This window comes from Anomaloglossus baeobatrachus, chromosome 2, assembly GCF_048569485.1.
Source record: "Anomaloglossus baeobatrachus isolate aAnoBae1 chromosome 2, aAnoBae1.hap1, whole genome shotgun sequence".
Lineage (NCBI taxonomy): Eukaryota > Metazoa > Chordata > Amphibia > Anura > Aromobatidae > Anomaloglossus > Anomaloglossus baeobatrachus.
Genome location: NC_134354.1, coordinates 32,625,326 through 32,649,517, shown reverse-complemented (window position 1 = coordinate 32,649,517; position 24,192 = coordinate 32,625,326). Strand labels below are relative to the sequence as shown.

Below are 24,192 nucleotides of genomic sequence, written 5' to 3'. Positions count from 1 at the left end.
TACGAACTGAAGATGGTCGTCTCCTATCACGAAGCGTAGAAAGCGTTGGTGCTCTGTAGCAATCGGCACGTGGAGATAAGCATCCTTGATGTCTATTGATGCTAGGAAATCTCCTTGAGACATTGAGGCAATGACTGAGCGGAGGGATTCCATCCGGAACCGCCTGGCGTTCACATGCTTGTTGAGCAGTTTTAGGTCCAGAACAGGACGGAATGAGCCGTCCTTTTTTGGCACCACAAAGAGATTGGAGTAAAAACCTTGTCCTTGTTCCCGAAGAGGAACAGGGACCACCACTCCTTCTGCTCTTAGAGAATGCACCGCCTGCAGAAGGGCATCTGCTCGGTCGGGCTGTGGGGAAGTTCTGAAGAACCGAGGCAGAGGACGAGAACTGAACTCTATCCTGTACCCGTGAGACAAAATGTCTGTTACCCACCGGTCTTTGACCTGTGGCAGCCAAATGTCGCAAAAGCGGGAGAGCCTGCCACCGACCGAGGATGCGGAGGGAGGCGGCCGAAAGTCATGAGGCAGCCGCCTTGGAAGCGGTACCTCCGGTTGCTTTCTTGGGGCGTGAGTGAGACCGCCAGGAATCAGAGCTCCTTTGCTCTTTCTGAGTCCCTTTGGACGAGGAGAATTGGGGCTTGCCCGAGCCTCGAAAGGACCGAAACTTTGACTGCCACTTCCTCTGTTGAGGTTTGCTTGATCTGGGCTGGGGTAAGGAAGAGTCCTTACCTTTGGACTGTTTAATGATTTCCGCCAATTGCTCACCAAACAGTCTGTCTCCAGATAATGGCAAGCTGGTTAAACATTTTTTAGAAGCAGAATCTGCTTTCCATTCTTTTAACCACAAGGCTCTGCGCAAAACTACAGAGTTGGCGGATGCCATTGAGGTACGGCTCGTAGAGTCTAGTATCGCATTGATAGCGTAGGTCGCAAACGCAGTCATTTGCGTAGTTAAGGACGCCACTTGCGGCACTGCTGGACTTAAGAAAGAGTCCACCTGTGCCAGACCAGCTGAAATAGCTTGGAGCGCCCACACGGCCGCGAATGCTGGAGCAAACGACGCGCCAATAGCTTCATAGACAGATTTCAACCAAAGGTCCATCTGTCTGTCATTGGCATCTTTAAGTGAAGCCCCATCCTCCACTGCAACTATGCATCTAGCTGCAAGCCTGGATATTGGAGGGTCCACTTTTGGACACTGGGTCCAGCGTTTGACCACGTCAGGGGGAAAGGGATAACGTGTATCCTTCAGACGTTTGGAAAAACGCTTGTCCGGATAAGCATGGTGTTTCTGGATTGATTCCCTGAAGTCAGAGTGGTCCAGAAAAGTACTCAATTTTCGCTTGGGATACAGGAAATGGAATTTCTCCTGCTGGGCAGCTGCCTCCTCTGCTGAAGGGGCTGGTGGAGAAATATCCAACAGCCTATTGATGGCCGCTATAAGGTCATTTACCATGGCGTCACCATCTGGCGTATCCAAATTGAGTGCGGTGTCAGGACCAGACTCCTGATCACCCTCCTCTGTCTCATCATATAGAGACCCTTCTCGCTGAGACCCTGACCCGCGTGACGACGTGGAGGGTCTCTCCCAGCGAGCTCGCTTAGGCGGCCTGGGACTGTCATCAGAGTCAGAGCCCTCAGCCTGTGATGCCTGGGACCCCCTTGAAGTACGGATTAGTTCCAACTGAGGGGGACCTGGGAACATAGACACAGCGGTGTCCATGGTCTGAGCAACTGGCCTGGACTGCAAGGTCTCCAGGATTTTTGTCATAGTCACAGACATTTTATCAGCAAAGACTGCAAATTCTGTCCCCGTCACCGGGGCAGGGTTCACAGGCGTCTCTGCCTGGGCTACCACCACCATATGCTCTGGCTGACGAAGTGCCACTGGGACTGAACATTGCACACAATGAAAGTCGTTGGAGCCTGCTGGTAGATTAGCCCCACATGCTGTACAAGCAGTGTATACAGCCCGTGCCTTGGCACCCTTGCGTTTTGTGGATGACATGTTGCTGTCTCCTCAGAGCAATATAGGGGTATACAGCCAAGAAGCGACCGTACAGTGCAGTATATATATATATATATATATATATATATATATATATATATATATATATATATATATATATATATATATATATATATATATATATATATATATATATATATATATATATATATATATATATATATATATATATATATATATATATATATATATATATCTGGTACAGGAAAAAGTACACCAATACACACTGTGGCACTAGTGGGGCCAGCACTAATGTGCTGCTTACCGCCCGCTAAACGCGGGTGTGTGGTCGCCAGAAATCCCTAGTCTGGGTCAACCAGAGCCTGTGTCCGTCCTCCAGCCAGACTGCATGCAGGAATGGCTGCCGGCGTCCTGTGGAGGGGGGGGCGGGCCCTGGGCGTGCTCAGACCAAAAGCGGGAAACCTGCGTCCCACTGTGCCTAGTGAGAGGGCTGGAGCATGTAAATAAGGCTCCAGCCCTCGGCGCTGACGATTGCACAGCGTCTGTCCCATTCCCTGATTGACAGGGAGGGGGCGGGAACGAAGCGGAGCTAGGCCGCAAAAGCCGGGGACTAAATTTATAAGCGCCGCCGCCGTAAAAGCGCGGTCGGCGCTAAGTCCCCGGCGCACTACAAGTCCCAGCCGCGCCGCCGCTCCGAGAGTGGCCGGCGCGGTAGTTCCCAACACATGAATCCACACAGCTAAGCTGCTGTGACTCAAACCCCAGCGTGGAGCGCTACTGTCCCCGGCGCACTAACACACCCAGCAAGTCTGGCGTGTGCGTGCCTGTCTGTACGGGGACACAGAGTACCTGAAAGTTGCAGGGCCTTGTCCCTGAACGGTACCCCGGCTCCTTATCCAGCAGGTTCAATGGGTCTGTGGACGGAGCCCGGCCTCAGGGCTTGGAGGCCGGTAAGATCCCACTTCCTCAGAGCCCCTCAGGGGGATGGGGAAGGAAAACAGCATGTGGGCTCCCGCCTCCGTACCCGCAATGGGTACCTCAACCTTACAAACCGCAAGTGGGGTAAGAAGGGAGCATGCTGGGGGCCCCATATGGGCCCTCTTTTCTTCCATCCGACATAGTCAGCAGTTACTGCTGACTAAACAGTGGAGTATGCGTGGATGTCTGACCTCCTTCGCACAAAGCAGAAAACTGGTGAGCCAGTGATCCCACTGGGGGTGTATAGCCAGAAGGGGAGGGGCCTTACACTTTTTAGTGTAATGCTTTGTGTGGCCTCCGGAGGCAGTGCTATACACCCAATCGTCTGGGTCTCCCAATGGAGCGCCGAAGAAAAAAACCTTTTCCTAGATAGCAGATACATAAATAGATAGAGAGATAGCTAGATAGATGGATAGATAGACAGAGTCCCTGTGAGCACACGCTGCATTTCTCACGGTCGGCAGTGAGTTCACATTACCGGCCGTGGGAAATGACCGGTAATTACCTCTCTGCTAGGCTGCATTCAGCAGTGTGTCAGTCGCGGCTGGATGCAAGCATCGCAGGACGTTGATTACGCCGAAGCTGTGGATTACGCCGGAGCGGTGTGTTTCGGGGGGTTAGGTTAATAAACGGGTTAACCAGGAGCTTTTTTGTGTAAATAAAGGAATTTTCGGTGTGTGTGTTTTTTCACTTTACTTACGGGTTGATCATGTCAGCTGTCTCATAGACGCTGCCACGATCAAGCCTGGACTTAGTGGAGGCGATCCGCCGCCATTAACTCCTTATATTACCCTGACTGCCACCGCATCACGGCAGCAGGAAGAGCCGGGGACACTCCGGTACGGTCGCATAATGCATGCGACAGTCCCAGGGCAGTTGCGGCTGATATTCTCGGCTGGGGGAGGGAGGCGGGGGACATTAACCCTGCCCCTCACCCTCCCCAGCCTGAGAATACCAAGCCGCCGCTGTGTGCTTATCTCGGCTGTACGCTAAAAATACGGCGGAGTCCACGTGTTTTTTTTTTCTATATGTCCGTTTGCTTTCTATATGTCCGTTTGCTTTCTATGTGTAGTGTGTGTGTGTGTGTGTGTGTGTGTGTGTGTGTGTGTGTGTGTGTGTGTGTGTGTGTGTGTGTGTGTGTGTGTGTGTGTGTGTGTGTGTGTGCTATGTCTCTGAGTGTGATCTGTCTGTCTGATGTGTGTGTTTACTCTGCTCCGCTTCCTCTTCCTGCCATTATGACATCACTTCCCTGCAAACCGCAGGCAGCGATGTACATTACCGCAGGTAAACCGCGAAATACCGGAGGGAATAACGCAGGAAAACGCAATGAAGCGCACATAATTTGCTGCCTGCGTTATTCCCTGCGGGATTTCACGATTACATGGCAGTCAATGTAACCACAGGTGCTTCAGACTTTTATACCATTAAGTGGAAGTAAAAATAATATATTTTTGCCAAAAAAATGTTGTTTTAGCCCCTGATTTTACCTTTTCACAAGGGGAAATGGGTATAAATGGCACCAAAATTTGTCACAGTAGTGGTGAGCCCATGTGTGTACAGTGCAGTTTGGTCACACAGCAGGGCTCCGGAGGAAGGGAGCGCTATTTGACTGTTGGAGCACAGATTTTGCTAGAATAGTCTGCGGACTCCATATGTAAAGCCCCCAAGTGCCAGTGCAGCTGCATCCCCCCACAAAAGTGTACCAATCTTGGAAATTACATGGTCTCTCCGCTACAGTACTGACAAACATGTGGACGCTCAATGCGGTTTAGGCACAATGTGAGGCTCAGGGAGCATTTGGACGCGCACATTTTGCTGGATTTTTCTCAGGGGGAGCCATTTTCCGGATCCTCTGTGCTACCAGTAATGTGGAGCCTCCTATATTTCCATTAACCGATTACGAACCTGAGTGGGAACTTGTTTTGTTTGTGGATTGTGTTGAAGCGGGTTTTTTTTTGGGGACATTTTACATGTCACTTTGGAGCACATTAATTCAGCACTCTATGCTGGGCACTTACATCGGGGATGACAGGATTCAGATGAAAGCCCCGATGGATCCATTAACTATAATGAGGCAGCAGAGACACTCTGGACTCTGTCTGACCTCTGCTCAGCTCCAGTGTAATAATAATTATAAAAAAAAAAACCCCAGAGCTATAGCTCTAAGAATATGTCCTCAAAAATTATTTTGTTGATTTTTTTTTATGTATTGACTCAAGGGGTTAACCAATGTGAGTTAAATAGGGTCTTTCTGGACACAGTAATACCGAATGTGTAAATAAATTATTATTAATAATGTATAAATATTTATAAGCATATTTTGTATTCTTTACTTTGTTTTTTATATTTTTACAATTTGCAAAAACTTGACTTCGTCCCTCTATGGGACTAACTTTTTTAAGTTTAATACATTATAATGCACACGCAATGCACTGCCAGAACGCCTTCTTGACCATGCTCCTGGCATAGTCTAACAGGCCACAGTTACTGGCAGACTAGTAGGGCATTATTTGACCTCCAGCTGCCATTATGACCATCAGGTCCCCATCATTACACCGCAGTAGTGGCGATTGGGAGAGAGGGAGCACAGTCCTCTAAACCTACTAAATGCTGCAATCACTTTTGATTGCGGCATTTATTAGGCTTAACAATGCCTGGGATGGTCTGGGCACAAACCCTGGCTGTTACAGCTGTCACTTAAGCCAAGCCCCAGGTGGGGATTGTGCAGGTACAACTCCTGTGCCCACAAATGCCGAGGTGTACAGATATGTCCATTTGCCAGAACGCCCAGTAAAATATGATGTGTGAGTAAATCTGATGTTAGGAAGGGGTTAAGTCAAGATTCACTCAGTCTAATGGCTATGGGATATGGGCAAAGGAAGAGAAAGATCCAGCATTGGATGTGTTTTTGTTCAATCAAATGCATTTTTTGCAGTTTGCTATGAGGGGATACTGAGGACGTCTTTATTGATTACCAATTCTTAGAATAAGTCATTAATATCAGATTGGAGGAGAGAGTCTGACAGACACCCTTAGGATACATATCCACGATCAGGAGCCGCTGTGTCCTGGACGTAGCGGGTCCTGACCTGCGGAGCCACGAGTCTCCTCTGCAGGGACTGCAGCTGCTCATGCCCACAATCAGGGGTTGGGGCGTTACGGTCTCTCTTGTGTTCTCCCAACAGAGGACGCCACAGCAAAGAATTGACATGTTTACGACTCGGAAAGTCGCACTGTAGGTCAGTGTTTGCTGTGGGCTGCAGACGCCTAGTGGGCACGGGATTTCTATAAATCCCATCCACTGTGCTCGTACTGTACAACGCAGCGTTTTGGACGCAGCAAAAACACGTTGCATCCAAAACGCTGCTGTGTCGCCCAGGGTTATGGGTACTCAGTCCCGGGTGATGTATAACTGGGGAATGTCACTTTGGTGGCCATTGCCCGATCCCGTGCCCTGGGTGCTTTTTGAAAATGGGGAAATTTACAGGGGATTAGAATAATGTTCACACGTGATGCCACTTGCGGTTTTGCAGCTATGTAGATGGAGCCGCTGCTGAACAATGTCCACTACTGGGGCTGGTGTTAATGGCAGCCTGGATGTTAGACCTTCCACAAGCAGGGCCGGGCCCCAGAGGGTAGGTGACGTAACGGGTGTTGGAAGAAGGTAGTCCACACAAGAGGGTTCAGAGCAGCTGGTTCTTTACTCACTTTCTGGTGGTAACTGGTCACCCAAGGCCGGCTGGTTTCACCTTCAGGTCCCCTTAGCCCCAGTGCCGGTTTAGTGACCTGGTGGCTTCTTCCCCTAAATAAACCTGTCTTTTGGTTGGTGGGTCCCCGTGGCGTAGAGCAGCTGGAGGTCCCCTCCTGGTTGTCTTCTACAGCACTCCGTATGACGGTAGCATGAACCCTGTGGGGTTGGAATCTCTAGTTATGTCCCCGGTTCTCCCGTTGCTACTTAGTCCCGAACTTCAAGGTCAGTGAGGTCCTTGATGGTCCCCTCACTGTGCAGGTGTTACAGGCCTACCTGGAGCTTCTGCCTCACCTAGGGTCCGGTACCCCGTTGGTGCGTAGCTCTGGGAGTACTCCACCGGCAACCAACCACCTGGGCCCTAAGGTCACTGTTCACTCCTGTCAGTCCGTCTGCTCAATTCCTCTGTCTCTGTTAGCCTTCTCTGCTTCTCCAACTGTCCACTGTCTGCCCGTCCCACCTGGTTGTCTAGTAGACTGGACTGGCTCCACCTCTAGGCGGACATCCATTGGTCCAACCCTATACTGGGGGGGGGGGGGGATGTTTGTGAAGAACAGGGATTAATTTGGAGTGTTTGGATGTTACCGGCACTGGTCTTCAGGGTCCCAAGGGGGTAGGCACTGCATCCTGGTGAGGGATGCAGTACCTTGTAGCTCCCTGATGGCTTCAGAGGCGCTACACAGCAGCCTTAGAGAATACACACACAAAATGGTTTTCCAGGTCACATTGTATAAGTTAAAGTGACAAAAGATGAAGATTTGCCATTCAGGGCTCCAGGGAAGCTTTATGAACCCTTAACAAGTCCTGTGGATAGGCCACAAATATCTACGGTGGGTAAAATAATTCAGCAAATGCTACTTACCTGTGCAGATTTCCCACAGGGACCATTGGAGAGAAATCGAGCAATTAAGAAATAAAGTTCTGCAATAAAAGAAAAATAAATAAATCAGATACTGCAAAAATAAATGATATGACTGCAGGAAAAAGACGTAAAATTGATGATAAACCTCACACAACATTGTCATCCGGACTAAGTGCAATCTTCACTGCAATGAAGAGAATCGGGGGGTGCAGAATTATAGAAAAACCGCTTACAAATTCGAAATCATCGCCAAGCAATAGCCTTAGCACACAGCGCAAGGGTGCACGGACGACCAAGCAGCTGCTCCAGCTTGCAGCCAGGGAAGTCCCCCATTCTGGCGATCAGTCAGGGATGGTGGCCACCGCTTCCATGCCCACACCATGACCTGAGTACTGCGGGTCACAATGAGACCCACACAGCACAATGCACTATAACGTCATGGGGAAATAGTGATTTTATCAAAATGACAGCAAACAGCTCAGTGACACATCGCTGGAATCAGGATCTCTGCCCCTACATTATGCTGCTCTCAGATGGGGGGAGCAAAAACCTTGTTATTGATATTATTATTATTATTATTATTATAGCGCCATTTATTCCATGGCGCTTTACAAGTGATATCCTAAGTGATGTAATCTGGAATGTCTAAAGGGAATCTGAGTACCAGATTAACCCCTTGGAAACACAGCCATGTTCCTCCTGTGCACTAAAGAGCCGTAACTTTTATATTTTTACATCCACCGTTAAGTGACAGCTTGTTTTTTGAATGACGAGATGTAGTTTTGAAGGACACCAGGAAAGTTTACAAAAAAAAATAAATAAAATGTATGTGGTCCGACAAAAGAAACATGAAACGTTTTTATTGCAATAAAATATATGTGCACAAACAAGAATAGTTTTGAGCCTGGATGTACAAGGGGCTGCTGATAAGTCTTTGGCTTTACCCCAGAAAGAAGCGAGAGAGGATGATGAAACGTTACATTTATTCCACATACTCTCCACTGATGTCACACTTCTTACATCGGTAATCCAAGTTCTGTTAGCCTAGCATAAAGAAGGATTTCAGTTGTGCCTCAAACCAGGCATCCGTAGCAGCCATGGCATCATGAATGGTGTGACATTTGGTACCTTGAGGTGTTTCTTCAGGTTTGGAAACAGATGATAGTCGGAGGGAGCTAGATCTGGTGAATAAGGTGGGTGGTCACCAGCTGGAAGCACAGCTCTGCCAGTTTTGCCGTGGTCGCTTGTGCAGTATGAGCGGAGGCGTTGTCTTGCAGGAACAAGATTCCTTTGCACAGCTTGCCGCGCCTTTTGGCCTTCAGAGCTGCCTTCAATTGGTCCAAAAGTTCAATGTAATACCTACAATGATGGTGGAACCCTTTTGAAGGTAGTCCACTAGCAGTACGCCCTCCTTATCCCAGAACACAGACGCCATCCCCTTAGTGGCTGATTTTTGCACCCTGAACGTCTTTGGATGAGGAGAACCACTGTGCCTCCACTCTTGACTGCTCCTTGTTTTCAGGGTCATACAAATAAATCCAGGTCTCATCCATAGTGACCAGTCGCTCCAGAAGTTCTTATCAGTCCAGAAATGCTGACAAATGGACCGGGAAGTTGTCACTCGCTGCTTCTCTGATCTGTGTCAGACATTTGGGGATCCACTTTGCAGAAGCTTCCTCATGTCCAAATGTTCATGGATAATGACACAAACACGTTCACAGGAAATGCCCATGATGTCTGCTATTGCTTTTGCTGAAATTCATCAATTCTCCAGTATGAGGTTATGCACAGCATCGACGATCTCCGGAACAAGCACTCTCACTCGTCCAGGACGTTCCTCATAAGTGGTGCTGAAGTGGCCTGTTTTACAGTTGGCAACCCAGTTTTTAACTGTGGAATATGAAGGGCATTGATCCCCCAATGTCTGCGACATATCACCATGAATATCCTTTGAGGACTTTCCTTGAAGAATTTTATCTCTCCTCTGCGCTCAGTTGCTGTGAATATCGCATTAGACAGCCATTTTGTTTTCCCGCGTGTGTAGAACACTGTTGCCATAAGCAACAAACACAAAATTTTGAAAATATTAAACGCATAAGGCTTTCATGTGATGTAACATTCGTTACCATAGAAACAAAAAAAGGTCAAAAAGCCAAAGACTTAGCAGCCCCTCGTATAAGGGGTGCTTCACACATAGCGAGATCGCTACCGAAATCGCTGCTACGGCACGCTTTTGGTGACGCAACAGTGACCTCATTAGCGATCTCGCTGTGTGTGACACTGAGCAGCGATCTGGCCCCTGCTGCGAGATCGCTGCTCGTTACACACAGCCCTGGTTCGTTTTCTTCAAAGGCGCTCTCCCGCTGTGACACACAGATCGCTGTGTGTGACAGCGAGAGAGCGACGAAATGAAGCGAGCAGGAGCCGGCATCTGGCAGCTGCGGTAAGCTGTAACCAGGGTAAACATCGGGTAACCAAGGTGGTTACCCGATATTTACCTTAGTTACCAGCCTCCGCAGCTCTCACGCTGCCTGTGCTGCCGGCTCCGGCTCTCTGCACATGTAGCTGCTGTACACATCGGGTTAATTAACCCGATGTGTACTGTAGCTAGGAGAGATCAAGGAGCCAGCGCTAAGCAGTGTGCGCGGCTCCCTGCTCTCTGCACATGTAGCGATGTTATGATCGCTGCTGTGTTTGACAGCTAAGCAGCGATCATAACAGCGACTTACCAGGTCGCTGTTACGTCACAGAAAATGGTGACGTAACAGCGACGTCGTTGTCGCTGTCGCTATGTGTGAAGCACCCCTAAGTAAAATGTGACCTATCCGATTTTTGATCGGGCAGTACACTGACCTGTTATTCAATATGGTTGATCGGATGAAGAATTTTTAGATTTACGGAGCAGAAAAGTACATTTATAAGGCTGGCAACTCTTGCATTCGTCAGATGGAGTCTGTATGTCTGTATTTTGCGGTGGTGACTGGCCCAAGCTTTCATACGATAGTTTGCAGCCGGCCTCAGTCGTAAAAAAGAGAATTTTGTTTACTTACCGTAAATTCTTTTTCTTGTAGTTCCGACATGGGAGACCCAAACCATGGGTGTATAGCTAGCGCCTCCGGAGGACACACAAAGCACTACACTCAAACGTGTAGCTCCTCCCTCCGGGCTATATACACCCCCTGGATGACAATCTACCCAGTTCAGTGCAAAAGCTAAAGGAGGACATCCACCCATAAGTAGAGATAGAGTAAAACTCGGCAAAACCAGAACTGTCTACTAACAACAGCCGTGAAACACACGGAACAAAAAACTGCCAACAGGCAACAGGGAGGGTGCTGGGTCTCCCATGTCAGAACTACAAGAAAAAGAATTTACGGTAAGTAAACAAAGTCTCTTTTTCTTAATCGTTCCTTCCATGGGAGACCCAAACCATGGGACGTTCCAAAGCAGTCCATGGGTGGGAAATAAACTAAACTGAGAAGTAGGCAAAACCTAACTTCACAAATGGGCGACAGCCGCCTGAAGGATGCGTCTGCCCAAGCTCGCATCTGCCGAAGCATGAGCATGCACTTGGTAGTGCTTAGAAAAAGTGTGCAGACTGGACCAAGTGGCAGCCTGACACACCTGCTGAGCCGTAGCCTGGTGCCTGAAAGCCCAGGAGGCACCGACAGCTCTGGTCGAGTGCGCCTTAATCCCCGGCGGGGGAGGCACCTGAGAACACTGGTAGGCATCGGCGATAGCCGACCTAACCCAACGAGCCAGGGTCGGTTTAGATGCCGAGAGGCCCTTGCGGTGACCCGTGGTTAGCACAAAAAGTGAGGTGCACCGTCGAAAAACGGCGGTGCGAGACACAGATTCGGAGCGCCCGCACCAAATCCAAGGTGTGCAACGCCTTCTCAAAACGATGCACAGGGGCCGGACAAAGAGGGCAATGAAATGTCCTGGTTAAGGTGGAAGGAAGACACCACCTTAGGGAGAAAGTCCGGAGTCGGACACAGAACCACCTTGTCTTGGTGAAACACCAAAAAGGGGGATTCCGAAGAAAGCGCAGCCAAATCAGAAACTCTCCTGAGAGAAGTTATGGCTACTAGAAAGACAACTTTCTGTGAAAGTCTAGACAAAGGAACCTCCCTGAGAGGCTCAAAAGGGGGTTTCTGTAAGGCCGTGAGGACCAGATTAAGGTCCCAGGGATCCAAGGGCCGTCGGTAAGGAGGGATGATGTGAGATGCGCCCTGCATGAAGGTGCGCACCTGAGCCAGTCGGGCGATACGCCGCTGGAACAATACCGACAAAGCCGACACCTGTCCCTTAAGGGAATTGAGGGACAGACCCAACTGTAGACCTGACTGTAGAAAAGACAGGATGGTCGGCAAAGCGAACGGCCAAGGAGCATGGCCGGAAGAGCGACACCAGGACAGGAAAATTTTCCAAGTCCTGTGGTAAATCTTAGCCGAGGAAGACTTCCGAGCCTGAGTCATGGTGGAGATGACCTCAGAGGGAATGCCTGAAGCCGTCAGGATCCAGGACTCAAGAGCCACGCCGTCAATCTGAGAGCCGCAGAATTCTGGCGGAAGAACGGACCTTGAGAGAGAAGGTCTGGGCGGTCCGGGAGATGCCACGGCACCTCTACGGACAGGCGGAGCAGATCTGGGTACCAGGCTCGCCTGGGCCAGTCCGGAGCAATGAGTATGACTCGACGGCCCTCCATTCGGATCTTGCGCAGAACCCTGGGCAAGAACGCTAGAGGGGGAAACACATAGGCCAGACTGAACTGAGACCAATCCTGAACCAGTGCGTCTGCTGCGAAGGCCTGAGGATCGTGGGAGCGAGCCACGTAAACCGGAACCTTGTTGTTGTGCCGGGAAGCCATTAGATCTACTTCCGGAGTGCCCCACTTGCGGCAGATTGATCTGAACACTGACGGATGCAGGGCCCACTCGCCGCCGTCCACGGCTTGACGGCTGAGATAATCGGCCTCCCAGTTTTCCACGCCTGGGATGTGGACTGCGGATATGGTGGACTTGGAGTCCTCCGTCCACTGGAGGATTCGTTGAACCTCCAACATCGCCAGACGGCTGTGAGTTCCGCCCTGGTGATTGATGTAGGCAACCGCTGTCGCGTTGTCCGACTGAACCCGAATGTGCTTGCCCGCCAATAGGTGGTGAAAGTCTAGGAGAGCTAGAAACACAGCTCTGATTTCCAGCACATTGATCGGGAGGGCTGATTCGGACGGAGTCCAAGTGCCCTGTGCTCGGTGATTGAGAAATACCGCTCCCCAGCCGGAGAGACTGGCATCCGTGGTGAGGATCACCCAGGACGGAGTCAGGAAGGAACGTCCCTGTGAAAGGGAGAGGGGCTGAAGCCACCACTGAAGGGAGTTCCTGGCCTGTGATGACAGAGCCACCAGCCTGTCCAAAGAAGAGATCCGCTTGTCCCAACAGCGGAGAATGTCCAGCTGCAAGGGACGCAGATGGAACTGGGCAAAGGGAACCGCTTCCATGGACGCCACCATCTGACCCAGCACCTGCATGAGGTGTCTGATGGAATGACGGCGGTGCCTCAGCAGAGAGCGCACCGCCAGACGAAGGGACTGCTGTTTGACTAAGGGCAACTTGACAAGTGCCGGCAGAGTCTCGAATTGCATCCCTAGGTACAAAAGTACCTGGGTCGGGGTCAGAGTCGACTTGGGGAGGTTGACAAGCCACCCGAACTGAATTAGCGTGGTGACAGTGAGAGAGACACTCCGCTGGCAGTCTACACTGGATGAGGCCTTGACTAGAAGGTCGTCCAGGTAAGGAATCACTGCCAATCCCTGGAGGTGCAGGACCGCAACCACTGCTGCCATGACCTTGGTGAACACTCGAGGGGCCGTGGCTAAGCCAAAGGGAAGAGCCACGAACTGGAAATGTTCCTCTCCGATTGCAAAGCGTAGCCAGCGCTGGTGTGAGACCGCAATAGGCACATGCAGATAGGCATCTCTGATGTCGATGGATGCCAGAAAATCTCCCTGGGTCATTGAGGCAATGACCGATCTCAGAGATTCCATGCGAAAGTGCCGCACCTGAACATGCTTGTTGAGAAGCTTGAGATCCAGGATGGGTCGGGAGGAACCGTCCTTTTTGGGGACTAGAAAGAGGTTTGAGTAGAAACCGCTGAACCGTTCCCGGGCGGGGACCGGAACAATTACACCGTTGGCCTGCAGGGATGCCACGGCCTGAGAGAAAGCGGCGGCTTTGGAGCAGGGGGGGGGGGTGGACAGAAAAAATCTGTTTGGCGGGCTGGAAGAAAAAGGTATCCTGTAGCCGTGGGTGATGATATCCCGCACCCACTGATCGGAGACGTGTTGCAACCACACGTCGCCAAAGTGGAAGAGCCTGCCACCGACCAAGGACTTTGCTGGCACGGCCAGATAGTCATGAGGAGGCTGCCTTGGTGGCAGCGGCTCCTCCGTTCTTTTGAGGACGCGGCTTTGCGCGCCAGTTGGATTTACGATCCTTGGCGGTAGTGGACGAGGCCGAGGGCTTAGAGGATGACCAGTTAGAGGAACGAAAGGAACGAAACCTCGATTGGTTCCTGCCCTGGGCAGGTTTCTTGGCTTTAGCTTGTGGCAAGGAAGTACTCTTCCCGCCAGTAGCTTCCTTAATTATGTCATCAAGCTGTTCCCCAAACAGCCGGGACCCAGTAAAAGGGAGACTCGCAAGGTACTTAGAGGAAGCGTCCGCTTTCCACTCTCGAAGCCACAAGATCCTGCGGATCGCGAGGGAGTTAGCGGAGGCCACTGCCGTGCGGTGAGAAGCCTCCAGGATGGCAGACATGGCGTAGGATGCAAAAGCCGAAGCTTGAGAAGTTAAGGCATCCATCTCAGGAATAGAGTCCCTGGAGAGGGAATGAATCTCCGCCAGAGAGGCAGAGATAGCCTTAAGAGCCCACACTGCCGCAAAAGATGGGGAGAACGAGGCTCCTGCCGCCTCAAATACAGACTTGGCCAGAAGGTCAACCTGGCGGTCAGTGGGGTCATTAAGAGAAGTGCCGTCAGCCACAGCAACGACTGTGCAGGCTGAGATTCTGGACACTGGAGGGTCTACCTTTGGGGACTGGGCCCAGTCCTTAACCACCTCCGGTGGAAAAGGGAAACGGTCATCTGAACTACGTTTCGGAAAACGTTTGTCAGGACAGGCCCTGGGCTTGTTAACGGTTGTCTGAAAGCTGGAGTGGTTAAAAAACATACTCCTAGGTTTCTTAGGAGAGGTAAACTGGTGTACCTCTACCAGAGAGGGTTGTTCCTCTGACTCATGTGGGTTGAGGTTCAGTACGGAGTTAATGGACGCAATCAGGTCACTAACATCCGCATCACCCTCAGACAAGTCAATGGGGTACATAGAGGCAGAGTCTGAGCCCACAGTAAACGAATCCTCCTCACCCTGCACCTCGGCTTGTAAATCAGAGCCGTGGGACGAGGAAGGAGAAGGGTCCGTGCGTCTCCGTTTAGGGGGACGAGGTCCTAGGACATGCTCTGAGGGCTCTGCAGAGCTCGGAGCCGCAGAGACACCCTGAGAGGGAGGCTGATGCATAGACAGCAGCGTCCGGGACAGCTGCCCCATGGAATCGGCAAACGACTTGGAAAGAGCTTGTGAAAAGGATGCTACCCAAGCCGGGGGCTCAGCCACCGGGGCCGGAGCAGCCGGAGGGACCCCTGCGGAGGCTCCAGGCTGAGACACAACCATATTAGCACAGGCATCACAATGTGGGTATGTGCTTGGCTCTGGCAGAATGAGCTTGCACGCAGTGCATATAGCATACATGTTTGCAGCCTTGCTCCTAGTGACAGACATGCTGCTGTGGAGGAAGTTCTGCAGCCAAAACACACTCCTGTAGAAAGCCTGAGAGTGTAATAAAAGTCCACAACCAGAGGTTGTGGCTTACCAGCCCTGCTCTCTGTGTGTCCTCCGTATTTCACCGCTCCCCTGTGAAGTGTCAGCCTTCCAGATAGTATGCAGCTGCAGCATCCAGCGCTTCCCAGTGTAAGAAACGCTGAGAAAATGGCGCTGGGGAAGGAGGGGGCGTGTATAAGCCCAGGAGCGGGAAAAACAGAGGGCAGAGAGACACAGGGAGGTAGACAGGGGAGGGGACATCTCCCTAGAGAGGAGTGCCCTCCCCTCTGCTGGTCGGGCGGTGGGCGGCGCTGTATGCAAAACATGCAGAAGAAGCCAAAAATGAAACTAGGCCCAAACTGAAGCCGGGGCCTAGATTTTAAAGTGCGGCCGACGAGCAGGCACCGTCGGCGCGGTTCTCATGGGAAATTCCCAGAACCGGCCGAAATTAACAGTAACGCTAAGGCACATACTGTCCCCCTATTAAAAGTACCCGGGACCCCTGAAAAAACGTCTCAATACTTAGCTTTGAGACGCAGGGCCATGTCCCTGAGTGGGGGTTAACGCTCCTTCCAGCAGGGACCAGACAGGGCTGTGGATGGAGACCGGTCTTCTGCAAGCAGAGAGGACCGTGATGGCTCCCACTTCAAACAGAGCCTCAACAGAGGATGCGAAGGAGCTCGGCATGTGAAGGCTCCAGCCTTATTAAAATCAACCTTAACAGCACCCCACAGAGTGGAGCGTGAAGGGACATGCCGGGAGTCCAGACTGGACCCGCTTTTCTTCCAAATCTTTAAAAATTAAAATAAAAATATCAGGAAATGAAAATGTGTGTGATCCTCCTGGAACACAAAGCGTTGAACTGGGTAGATTGTTATCCAGGGGGTGTATATAGCCCGGAGGGAGGAGCTACACGTTTGAGTGTAGTGCTTTGTGCGTCCTCCGGAGGCGCTAGCTATACACCCATGGTTTGGGTCTCCCATGGAAGGAACGATAAAGAAATAAAAGTAACAAACCAGTGATCTAAAAACACAACACTCGGCAATCTAACAATACCACATTATCGCAGGTGTGAGCGAGCGTCTATTTACACCGGCAGATTGTAACACCAACGACCCATCATTCATGATAATACTGAAATGTGAATGGGTTGAGTGTCACTATAGGTCTAAGAAAAACTGGTGCATAAAATGATTTAGGCGAGTGAAAAATTTCGCTCATCTATCGAAAATTGTACAATATAAATGGAGATTGTTCGATCATTCATTGACTAGACTGGCAAACATGAGGCGTGAAACAATCACTATTCAACCAGTTCATTCACGATTTTTCGTCCAGTCTAAACTTGTCTGATATCGTTGGATAATCGCGAGTCACAATCGCATCGAACCATGTCTAGTCCATTATCTGCTCCTGTAAACAAACCCCAACTAATTGGGATAATATATGTAATTTGCAAAACAGTGTAAGGCTATGTGCGCACAGTGCGTTTTTCGCGGCGTTTTTCGGGTGCGTTTTTGGCCTCAAAACTGCATGACTGCTTTCCCTGCAAAGTCTATGAGTTTTCAATTTTGCTGTCCACACAACTTTTTTTAAGCTGCGTTTTTGAGGTTAAAAAAAAAAAATGGACATGTCAATTCTTTCCTGCGTTTTTCTGCGTTTTCCCCCCATGCAATGCATTGGAAAACCGCAGAGATCAAAAACGCAGCAAAACGCAGCCAAAAACGCAAATCGCGGTAAAAACGCATGCGGTTTTTGCGGCTTTTTTTACGCGGGTGCGTTTTTAGCGGCCAAAACCGCACAAAAACGCAGCGTCAAAAAAAAAAAAAAAAAAACGCAGTGTGTGAACTTAGAACAAATTTCCAGAGAACCATACTCAAAATACACCCATTGTTCCTGTATGTCCAGGAACCATACGAGTAGCACCAACTCCTAGTCATATCAAGGAAAGGAGGACATGCGAGTTATCAGAGTGCAAAAATACATGATTAGAAAATGTGGTGACACAAAACTTGTAAAAGTTGGTGTGAATAATTAAAAAAAGACACCAGACCAATCAGGATGTTACATGTGTATAGAATATTAATTCCAAATTGCAAAAAAGGCACTCATTTCAACGTGTGTACAATCAATAGGTCTCTACTATGAAGCATCTCTATCATATATTCAAAAGCAATAATGGCATTCATGTACAGTAAGGCATATATAAATTCAATGCAACAAAAGGAGGCAGTGATTGGTATAAACACGTAATGGATATGTAGGCCTGTCGGCTCTAATATAGGGTATATCCCCGGATAATAGTATGTGAAGCTATGAAGCCACTAGTCGTGGCAAGTCCAAGAGTTTTCAGAGCTGTAACATAAGAGTCCCATCAAGGCAAAAGTCATAGCCTTAGATGCCTGCACAAGGATCGATTGGCATGTGCCAAAATACAGGATTGGTCCGGAGAGAAGGCCCCAAGGCTGCCCGACGTACGTTTCGATGAAGGGATTAAATCTTCAGGGGATGGGATGCATCATGATAAAATTGGTTTCAACTATAAAACCATCCATGATCTCCAAAAAAGGTACCAAGTGTCACTGGTGATAAGGATTTACATTAGAGGGCTCCTCTAGTCCTGCCCTGACAAGGCCAGTCTATAACTGATCCTCACGGAGTGGCCATAGACTGTCTATACTTTGTGCCGCCCATTTCTTCTCTCCATGAGCTTCACTAGGGGAAATCGCATTTGTCAGCAGAGCATTATGCAGGACAAGATTCTCAAGCCTAAACTATAAGGCATCGCGTGCCAAACAATCAATTTCACTAATTCATAGAGGCTAACCAGGGACAGCTGGTTAATGCTTGTGTCTCATCTACAGGGATCCCGCTATCATTACTATCTCCATATGTATCAATGGAGCCATTGTAAAACCACTTCATATAACATGGAACGCATGTAATTTATGGGAGGGAGCTCAAAGATCTAGCATCCACACAGAATCCTAATAATGCATACATACATCTACCCATCCAGTCTACAATACATAGGATACCTGCCCACGATTAGCGACAGCTGTACTGAGCACCATGGACCCCACACAGCTGAGTGCAGCACATGCTATACATTCAGTGTGTGTAGCACCTGACATAACATTTGGTCACATGGGGTGCCCACCACATCAGAAGAGTGTGATTGAACGCAATAGCTTCCAGTTGTATAGGACGCATGGCCCGGCCGGAGGTCGGTCTACCGTGGAGCGCATGGCCCGGCCGGAGGTCGGTCTACCGTGGAGCGCATGGCCCGGCCGGAGGTCGGTCTACCGTGGAGCGCAGGCACCATTTTTTTTTTTTTAAGAGCAACAAAAGGTCTTGACCTTCACGTCATATGGCAACATAATTGTTGCTTTTGTAGTGCATCATGAGATCCAATCAACACATCGTCCTCTTGGTTTCCTGGACCATTTACTCAAAATAATATCATTGAGACTACACAGGTACGGCTTCTGTCAGGATTATCCGAATGTTAAAAAGATCCAAGATATTTCCATCATAGAAAAGGCTACAAAAATACTGCGTTACAGGAGAATAGTGATTAAATGTACATTGTAGTGAAACCCCCAAATGGGTAAGAACATAATAGAATACAAATCTTGGGTACCATAAATGAGATCACCAATCCCTCAATTTATGTGTTATTCCAACCAAACCCTTTAACTAGTAGGGGGATGGGCTAATAGGCTATATTATGGATATAACAATGTAATATACACACACACACGCGCGTTTTCTACAAACTATTTTAATCACGACCAGTCATACAAGACGCTGAAAGGAAGAAAGATAGGTAGATTGTTACCCAAAACAACCAAAACTCTTTATATAGCCCCCTTGGGGATGCAGTATCAAGACGGAAAATCCACTTAGGCCGGTTTCACACATTCGGCTTTTCTCCACTTTGTCGGATCAGGCGCACTCCCGTACAATGTATACAGTACAATGGATGCACAAAAAGCTCCGGTCACAGGCTGTCATGTGACCGGAGCATGTGACCAGGAAGTTGCAGCGTGGCAATTGTAATGTATACACTGTACAGGAGCGCGCCAGATCCGATAAAGGTGGAGAAAAGCCGGATGTGTGAAACTGGCCTCAGTCTCCCTTTCGAGGATCAACTGATCCCAATCACCGTCTCTCAAAGGTTTTGCAATTTTATTGAATCCCATGAACTTTATGATTGTCTTTTCTCTGCCATGAACATCATTGACATGCCTTATGGATCACACCCACTGTGCAGCAATTGATAAAATAAAGGATGAAGTCTCTCGACATTGCAGTGGCGAGAATTTGAGGCAAACATATGGACAGGCACCGCGATTACCAGATCAATAACATCCTTTGATTCCTGATCGGAGCCAGTCAACTGCTTTAGGGGCGCAAAAATTATTTACTACCCCATCTTTTAGGGAACGTCCTTTTTTTGTACATGACATGAGGATAGCCCCTAAGAGGCCATTGATCTCTGTATCCATCTAAAAAAAAGGCCAAAAACTTTCAAGAATGGCCCTAAATCCTTCATTCCCATTGGGGTAGGTGGTAATGAGTAACAATTCCATCGTCTGTTTTGGAGTAAATAAGTCAGTCCTACCCTTATTTTTGCTCTCATTAAAGGCCTTTTTTGTTTGCAATAAGAGACTAGATTATTATTATATATTGACTTAGTAGCACATAATGTAACTAAAAAGGTTACTGTATTTTATAATCAATGAAGAAAAAAAGTGCAAAATCTGAGATTCACATTGTGATCACAACACAGAGTAAAGCTGTATAAATCTGTACACAAATTTTCTATGTGGGCACATACCCTTATACTCCTCTCCTGTGCCGGCGCCATTCCAGTAGTGTCAGCACTTTCTCTCCAAACGATTGAGCAACAATCTTGTATCACGCGAATCCTGCGGCTAATCAGTGGCCACTTCACTCTCCCCACCTTTGGACAAATGACTTACATCCCCTGCGGCTTTCGCTCTACCTTTGGATGTATGGGATATACCTGATGACAGTGGGAGAGAAGTGGCAGCAGGGATCGAATGGCGTCACAGGTACGTGATCCCGGGAGAGCTAGCGCTGACCCTGATGGAACGGCGCCAGCACCAGAGGCCGGTATACGAGTTATTTTAAAATGGTGAAACAAATGGCGGATTGAAAAGTGGTTGTCCGAGTAGTGGACGACCGCTTTAAAGTCATGCACACCATTAGCGTCCAAATTACTGGTGTACACCAATCATGCAAATTGTCTTATTTGAGATTATTTAAATGAATGAGAAAATAAACTGGTCTATCATATATAAAAGGCAAACAAGTAAAATTCATTCAAAAATCAAAACAATTGTATTTATATTATTGCTCTGGACGTTCAATACAATACGAGATGTTCTGATCTCGACCAATAACTTTTCAGTAACATTGTAATCCAAGGTGTAAGTTTTCTTAATTTGCTTTGAATTCTGTTGACCCATGTAACACGTCTGTCATGTAACATCATTATATTTTGATGGTTTATTGCAAAGTGCGTACCTACAGTGCCTTGCAAAAGTATTCAGCCACCTTGAATTTTTCAACCTTTTCCCACATTTCAGGCTTCAAACAAAAGATAAAAAATGTAAATGTTCTTGTGAAGAATCAACAAGTGGACACAATTGTGAAGTTGAGCGAAATTTATTGCATATTTTAAACTTTTATGAAAAAAAAAATAAACTGAAAATTGTGGCGTGCAATATTTGTCCCCTTTAAGTTAATACTTTGTAGCGCCACCTTTTGCTGCGATTACAGCTGCAGTCTCTTGGGGTATGTGTATCAGTTTTGCACATCGAGAGAAAATTTCGCCCATTCTTCCTTTGTAAACAGCTGGAGCTGAGTGAGGTTGGATGGAGACCGTTTGTGAACAGCAGTTTTCAGCTCTCTCCACAAATTCTCGATTGGGTTCAGGTCTGGACTGTGACTTGGCCATTCTAACACCTGGATACGTTTGTCAACCATTCCATTGTAGATTTTGCTTTATGTTTGGGATCATTGTCTTGTTGGAAGACAAATCTCCATCCCAGTCTCAGGTCTTTTGCAGACTCCAACAGGTTTTCTTCAAGAATGGTCCTGTATTTGGCTCCATCTTTCCATCAATTTTAACCATCTTCCCTGTCCCTGCTGAAGAAAAGCAGGCCCAAACCATGATGCTGCCACCACCATGTTTGACAGTGGGGGATGATGTGTTCAGGGTGATTAGCTGTGTTGCTTTTATGCCAAACATATCGTTTGGCGTTGTGCCCAAATAGTTTGATTTTGGTTTCATCTGACCAGAGCACCTTCTTCCACATGTTTGGTGTCTCCCAGGTGGCTTGTGGCAAACTTTAAACAACACTTTTTATGGATATCTTTGAGAAATGGCTTTCTTCTTGCCACTCTTCCATAAAGGCCAGATTTGTGCAGTGTACGACTGATCGTTGTCCTATGGACAGACTCTCCCACCTCAGCTGTAGATCTCCGCAGATCATCCAGAGTGATCATGGGCCTCTTGGCTGCATCTCTGATCAGTCTTTTCCTTGTTTAAGATGACATTTGAGGGACGGCCGGGTCTTGGTAGATTTGCCGTGGTATGATACTCCCATTTCAATATGATCGCTTGCACAGGGCTTCTTGGGATGTTTAAAGTTATGGAAATTTTTTTGTAAGCAAATCCGGCTTTAAACTTCTCCACAACAGTGTCATGGACCTGCCTGTTGTGTTCCTTGGTCTTCATGATGCTATCTGCACTTTAAACAGCACACAGACTATCACAGAGCAGGTGCATTATACATAGACTAGATTACACACAGTTGGCTTATTTTTATCATCCTCAGTCATTTAGGACAACATTGGATCATTCAGAGATCCTCAATGAACTTCTGGAGTGAGTTTGCTGGACTGAAAGTAAAGGGGATGAATAATATTGCACGCCCCAATTTTCAGTTTATTTTTTATAAAAGTTTATAAAAGTTTAAAATAAGCAATAAATATCGTTCACCTTCACAATTGTGTCCACTTGTTGTTGATTCTTCACCATAACATTAAAATTTTTATCTTTATGTTTGAAGCCGGAAATGTGGGAAAAGGTTGAAAAATTCAAGGGGGCCGAATACTTTCGCAAGGCACTATATATCGCGGCATTCGTAGTATCTCAGCATTAATATCTCACCTACCAGGTGTGACAGACAATAGGGATTACATTGTTGCGCGTGGGTTTTTTTTATATACCACTGGTTGTTATTTATAGCTAAGTCAGTTTCTAACTTTTTTCTTTGTACGTCCATGTTATATATTGTAGAGTAATCGCAATGAAGACTTGTCATTTTTAATGTAGTGCTGGACCAGATCCTATACCTATTGTGCATGCTTCTTTAGACCACATAAATTTATTATGACTTTCATCAGAACAAATGTTATTCCTCCCGAACCCCATCAGTGCACAGAAGGGTGGATTTGCCAGTAGACTGGAACAAACAACAAACATGTTCACACTGGAGGGGGTGATCTTTATTATTTCATATAACACATTCACTAACATATTCTAGCGTAGAACTGTTATGGAATAGGGCCCATAACAGATAGATACATTACAAAATAGAGCTGCGCACCGACACTGCCTCTGATGGACACAAACTTTCTGAAGCCAGCGATTCCCTATATGAACTCTTAGCAATGCAAAGTGGAAGCTATTCCAGGTGACTGATGAAGGGGGTGTTAGGCCATGTGCACACTGAATTTTTATCTCAGTATTTGTAGGCCAAAACCAGGGGTGGGTTATAAAAAAAAAATAAAATAATGGACAAGTGGTGCCCATGTTTCTATTATACTTTTTTTCTGATTTGTTCCACTACTGGTTTTCTTTACAAATATGGAGGTAAAAACCTCAAATACTCAATGTGTGAATGTGGCCTAAAGCTGTCAGCATAAAAGGAAAGGAGGGGTGAAGTTTTAACTAGTGATGAGCGACCACTAAAATGCTCGGGTGCTCATATCAAGTAACGAGTATAATGGAAGTCAACGGGAAACGCAAGAATCTTTCTGGCAGGCCCTCCCAGGAAAATTGCTTAAAATGGATGGAAAAAAAGTGCTCAAATGGAATGGAAAAAGCACTTTTACAGACTGACAAAAACATACCAAACTAAAGAGAACATGGATTTTACAGGAAAAAAAAATGTAAGGAGGCAATTTCCTGTATAATGACTTGTATACATGAACAATTTAAAGAGAATCTGTCACTACATTTTTGCTCCCTCATCTGACAGCAGAATGATGTAAAGACAGAGACCCTGAATCTAGTCATGTGTCGCTTACTTAGCTGTCATTTTGATAAAGTCAATGTAGATCTTGCTTTATTTGAATTGTAATGCAGGGTTATAACGAGCTCATGCAGCTGCTGGACTGCCTGGCAGCACATCAAGTAGTCCTCTAAGGGTATGTGGCCACAATCAAGACTCACTGCGTCCTGGACGCAGCGGGTCCTGACCTGCGGGGCCGCAAGTCTCCTCCACAGGAGAACGCAGGAGACTGCAGCTGCTTGTGCCCACGATCATGGTTCAGAGTGCTGCGGTCTCTCACTTGTGTTCTGCCTATGGAGGACGCATTCGAATCTGCAAACAATTGACATGCTGCAGTCTGGAAAGATGCACCGCAAGTCAGTGTTTGCTGCAGAAAAAAAAACAAGCACAGTGGGCACGGGATTTCAAGA

The 24,192-nt window shown here is 47.9% G+C and overlaps 1 protein-coding gene across 1 annotated transcript in view; it reads right to left on the bottom strand.

Moving 5' to 3' along the window:
• BRWD1 (bromodomain and WD repeat domain containing 1) overlaps window positions 1-24,192 on the bottom strand; it is a 246,097-nt gene that overhangs the window by 211,679 nt on the left and 10,226 nt on the right. The window contains exon 2 of the mRNA XM_075334977.1: window positions 7,579-7,637. Within this exon, the coding sequence (XP_075191092.1) occupies window positions 7,579-7,637 (59 nt within the window). The remainder of the gene's footprint in view (window positions 1-7,578; window positions 7,638-24,192) is intronic.